This window comes from Tupaia chinensis, unplaced genomic scaffold, assembly GCF_000334495.1.
Source record: "Tupaia chinensis unplaced genomic scaffold, TupChi_1.0 Scaffold000596_1, whole genome shotgun sequence".
Classification (NCBI taxonomy): Eukaryota; Metazoa; Chordata; class Mammalia; order Scandentia; family Tupaiidae; genus Tupaia; species Tupaia belangeri.
Window position 1 is genome coordinate 479105 of NW_006160112.1, and position 5207 is coordinate 484311.

General features: G+C 44.2%; 1 protein-coding gene across 1 annotated transcript; it reads left to right on the plus strand.

Annotated features, from left to right (window-relative positions):
* The first annotated feature begins 4090 nt into the window (after positions 1–4090).
* Positions 4091–5000, plus strand: LOC102470645 (olfactory receptor 6J1). Its single transcript, XM_014591541.2, is given in 2 exon segments — positions 4091–4868; positions 4871–5000. Coding segments are annotated over 2 exon segments (888 nt in total). The 3' UTR covers positions 4981–5000.
* The last annotated feature ends 207 nt before the right edge of the window (positions 5001–5207 follow it).

The window sequence follows — 5207 nt, forward strand, 5'->3', positions numbered from 1 at the left end:
TCAGGGTCCGACCCCCACGGACGTCTGTCTGTAGCTCTTCACAGTCGCTAGTGTTACCTACTGAAGGAGCAGTGTCCCAGCAATGAAGAACAGATCACGCAACTGCAAGTTCCGGCGTGGTCGTACGTTATCCAGGAACGTCAAAGACAGACGTGTGGGTAGAGTCATACATGTAAACCTGTATACATACACACCACATATATGTTTTTTCTATGTCTATACAGATAGTTCAGAAAAAGTGTCATTCACACCATTTGAAATAATTTGCTTTTGCCTTTATAAATTCTCCTGGGAAAATAAAGTTTTCTAAACTTGTTGGTCTCTATAGGATAAACTCATTAATGAGTTTTCGGGCAAAGTTTACCCAGTGAGGAGATTCTAGGTTATTTTTCCTGTGCACTATATTTTCCCAGGGGAGCTGCGCTGATTTAAACCTCGTTATTTTCTGAGACGTCCTCTGGGTGAGTTCTGTGCGCCTGCCCGTGGATTCAGAAGGAGCCAACCTCAGAAGGAATCTGGCTCTGCAGTTCCTATGGAAACCCTATCCTCTGGGCTCTGACGCCCATTTCCAAAAGGAAGAAAAATGAATCAAAATCAGGCCATCTTCTTCCTTTTTCCTAAGCTAAAAAATTCCCACTGGTCAGGGGAAACGTTTTATCAAGTAAGATTACGAATTGTTAAAAAAAATGAATGTATTAGAAAAAGAGACTGGGACATTTGTAATGTTTCCGTTATTATAAGACCTTAGTCCAGAAGAGGAGGCGGCCCCAGGCATGTTAGACGACTCTGGATCCCCTGATGGCTGACACTAGAAATGCTGCGAAATCTTGAAAGTCTGACACATTCATTTGACCATTTGGTGTAAATAATCCAAAAGAAAATGCTAATAGTGATTTATTAGCTCTTCACGACCACTCCTGCTCTCAGCCGTGGTCATGCTTCATCATGAGATAGCGACCCCAGCCTTCATTTTCCACATCTCAGAATCAAGAGCAGGCTCTTTGTCTCTCTCCATCTCCCTGTCTCTGTCTGTCTCAGCGCCTCCAATACAGCAACCCAGTAGTGTTACAAAGGACATGGACGCAATAGCATGGGAGCTGTCTGAGACCCTGTCTGCTTTCTGCGCTACTTCTGCTTACACGGTCTCCAAGCGCATGGTCCTAACCTCCACTTCTTATGACAGTTGACGCCTGACAAGACACGCTCAGCTGGAACTTTGTTTTATGTGAGTTTAACTTTTTCTTTGTTCACTTTGCACCACGAATACAATAAAATCAATTGAAGTTGTCTTCACGAATTATGCATATTCATTCTAAATTGCTATAGTTTAATGGTATGTCATCTTAGCTGGTAGATGTTTAAACTATATTAGTTAATCTGCAAGACTGCATTTAGTTTATTTTCGCCAATTAAAAAAAAATGTTTCTGGTATTTGATTGGAACTACAATGTACATACTAACAGATTTTTCAGTATTGATTCCAAGCCAAAGAATAGAGTCTTTCTTTACATCAATTCAGTTCATACATGTTCATCCACAATATTGGGCATATATTTATAGCTTAAGTGCTTGACCCCATTAATACTGTTCATTTTCTAGCCTGTGATTTATAGAGAGTGTTAAAAATTTCTAATTACTACTCCAATACTTTCTATTACTTCGTGTATTTTTCACATTTACCTTGACAGTCATGTAATCTCATTTGTCTCATAAATTCATAAATTTCACTGGAGTGTTTTATTCTACATCAAGTATCTTCTTTGTCTTATGACGGAAAATTTATTTATTCTCTTGAATTCTAATTTGTCTACTATTTGTATTGTAATTCCTGATTTTAACTTTTTTTTTCTTTTTTTTTCCATAGGGTGCATGTGCTCACTAGAAAGAGTCAGAGACAGTAAGAGGGAAAGTGGGAAATCACCCCCCAGGGGGTTGACCATGCCACAGTCCATTATCCTCCGTTTTTCTCTCCAGATTTTTGGTGCACATGCACATGTGCCCTGTATGATTTTCAAGCTGCCACTTCCAAGACTCGAACCACGGTTGGCTATATGGGAGTCCAGCACCTTCGCCACCATGCCACCTGCTGGCCCCTTTATTCTTATTATTTTCATTTCTTGATATATTCTAAATTTTGATCAATTTTATGCATGTGCATTTCTTGTAAATATTATTAAATTTATTTTGGGACCAGCAGTTAGCATAATGGCTATGTTGCTGGACTCCCATGTAGTCGACCATGGTTCTAGTCCTGGACCTGATGGCTTAAACTAACGCCAGGCGCATGTGCGTGCATGCCCAAGATCCGGAGAAGAGAATGGAGGAGAAGGGATTGCGGCCTGGCCATCCGCCCTGGGGCATGATTTCTCGCTTTCTGTCTCTCTGTCTCTCTCTGTCTTTCTGGCGAGTGCATGTGCCCTATAGCAAAGACAAACAAACAAACAAAAACCTCCCCCCCAAGTTATTTTTATCTCAGATACTAATAGTGACTAAAAATTCTTTCATATTTTGATACAATTGACATGTTAACTTTCCTTTGTCTGATTCATTGTCATTTGAAATGTTTCTTTGTTCTTTTCTTATTTTCACTTTATTTTTCAGAATTTTGGTTATTCATTTTTCTATTTTCTTTGACATGAGAATCTACTTTGATAATTTTCTGTTCTGTTAAAATCACATAGTCAATCATACATGAACGTTTGAAGGCTCTGTTTAAAGTGGGGCTTTTCTCTGCCTCTCACTGTGCCCGGTTATCTTAATTATCCAGGCGAGATGGTCTGGCGTGGAGTCCTGTGCGGAAGGGTCAGCACAGACATCTCCAACTGCACATTTACACAGAGTTGATAAAATATTATCAAAATTTGACTCATTTGCTTTAAAATGTTATTCTGAAAATTATTTCTAAAATTTAACTCTTGGGCCAGCCAATGGTGTGGAGGTACAGGCAGCTGCAAACCACATGGCCAACTATGCGGTTTGCATTGTAGACTCAGAGGTCTGGCGGACGGGCGTGCATGCCCAGAATCCTGGAGGGAGAAGTGGAGCAGAAGGGATTGAGCCGGGCCGCCCCTGGGGGCCCTCCCCACTCTTCCCCACCCCTCCCCCATCCCACCTCTCTCTAGAAAGCACCTGGGCCCTCTAGCAAATTTTTAACAGCTTTTAAATTATGTAGCAATTTTGTTTCCTCCACATATTTACTTATTTATCATTTATAAAATCTTCCTTTATGAATTAAATCCTAATGACTACAATAAAGTCAAATCAGACATTAATGAAAGCTTAAATTATGTAAAGTTGACTACACTCAGTATCAAAAGAATGAAAATTCACCCTTATTTTTATGTTCCTGGGACCAGTGCTGGCAGAGGGCACACCCGGTCTCCAGAGTGAGGCAGGAAGACCAGATGCAGCGCCGGGTTGTCAGTGTCCTCAGACTGAGAGGCCTGGTGCTCTGGGAAATCTCTCAGATCAGGGGCATAAGCTGGGTCTTCCGGAAGCAGCAATCAATTACGAGGCTAAATTGTACTCAATTATCAAAGATAGATCTATGTCTTGCTTACATTTAACAAACAGTCATAATGACATATGTGAGAGGACCTTGAAAAAATTCATAGAAAATGAATATGAAAAATGTTCATATTCATTCAATATGAAAAAATGCATGGATTTCAATTTTCAGTACCAAAATAAACTTGGTACTTATTCTATTTTTCCATAAAATTTTGAAGACCCTTCTGTAGACAGGATGAAAGTACATTGTGGTTATTGCCTTTTCATTATCCAGGTTATAAAATAGAAATATACGGGTTAAAAATGACTATATTTGGGAAAATTTTAAAAAGAAGAAAAACCTGTGTTAGGACGTTGATTTGTATATGTCCTACTTAGGACCACTGATTTTTCTACATTGAGGTCTCAAAGTTATAAGAAAAATTGAAACTAATCTTATTTTCAATCAAATAATTTATTCTTCCTAAGAGAGGGCGTAGCGTAGCGAAGCAGCGCTCTCCGTGGATGTTAGAACGGACGCTTCGATGAGAGATGCCCTGCTTCCTCCTCGCCCAGCTCAGTGAAGAGAGTCCCATGCAGGATGGAGCGGCAGAACTGGACCATGGTGACGGAGGTCATTCTTACAGGGATCCCGACCACCAGAGCCCTCGGCGGCCTGCTCTTCTCGGTCTTCCTGGCGGCCTACTTGGTGACGGTCCTCGGAAACGCCCTCATCATCGTGCTGATCCTCACAGACGGCAGGCTCCAGTCGCCCATGTACTTCTTCCTCAGCAACCTCTCCTTCAGCGAGATGGTGACCACAACCTGTGCCGCCCCCACGCTGCTGGGGGGCTTCCTGCGGGGGAGGAGCAGGGTCTCACTGGGGGGGTGCTCCGCCCAGTCCTATTTCTACTTCCTGTCTGGGTGCACCGAGTTCGTCCTCTTTGCCGTCATGTCCTACGACCGCTACGTGGCCATCTGCAGCCCGCTGCAGTACCCCGCCATCATGACCGGCTCCCTCTGCGTCCGTCTCGTGGTCCTCTCCTGGGCAGGTGGCTTTCTCCTCATCCTCCCGTCCACGGTCCTGAAGGCAGGCCTGCCCTACTGCGGCCCCAACGTCATCGACCACTTCTTCTGTGACAGCGGCCCCCTCCTGCACCTGGCCTGCGCCGACGTCCGCGCCATCGCGCTCCTGGACTTCCTCAGCTCCCTGGTCCTGCTGCTCAGCTCCCTCTCGCTCACGGTGGTCTCCTACGTCTACATCGTCTCCACCATCCTGAAGATCACCTCGCGCCAAGGTCGCCGCAAGGCCTTTGCCACCTGCGCCTCGCACTTCACCGTGGTCTCCATGGGCTTCGGGATCTCCATCTTTGTGTATGCGTGCCCTCCCAGAAGAGCAGCCTGCACCTCAACAAGACCCTCTTCATCCTCTCCAGCTCCTCACTCCCCTGCAGAACCCCTTCATCTTCAGCCTTCGGAATGAAACCATGAAAGACGCACTGAAGGACGCCTTGGCCAGGGGACAGAACTTGCTCAAGGAGATGAGGTCCAAAAGATGGAATGACTGAGTCTCTTTCCCACATTTGAGCATCCTCAGTCTCGTAGAGAGAGAGTGAAGACACTGACGCTGTGAGCGAGGAAGGCTGGCTGTGTCGTGTCTTCACATCCTGTACACACAAGTTCTCGTGAGCTGTACACATGTGCAACCCACTTCTTCA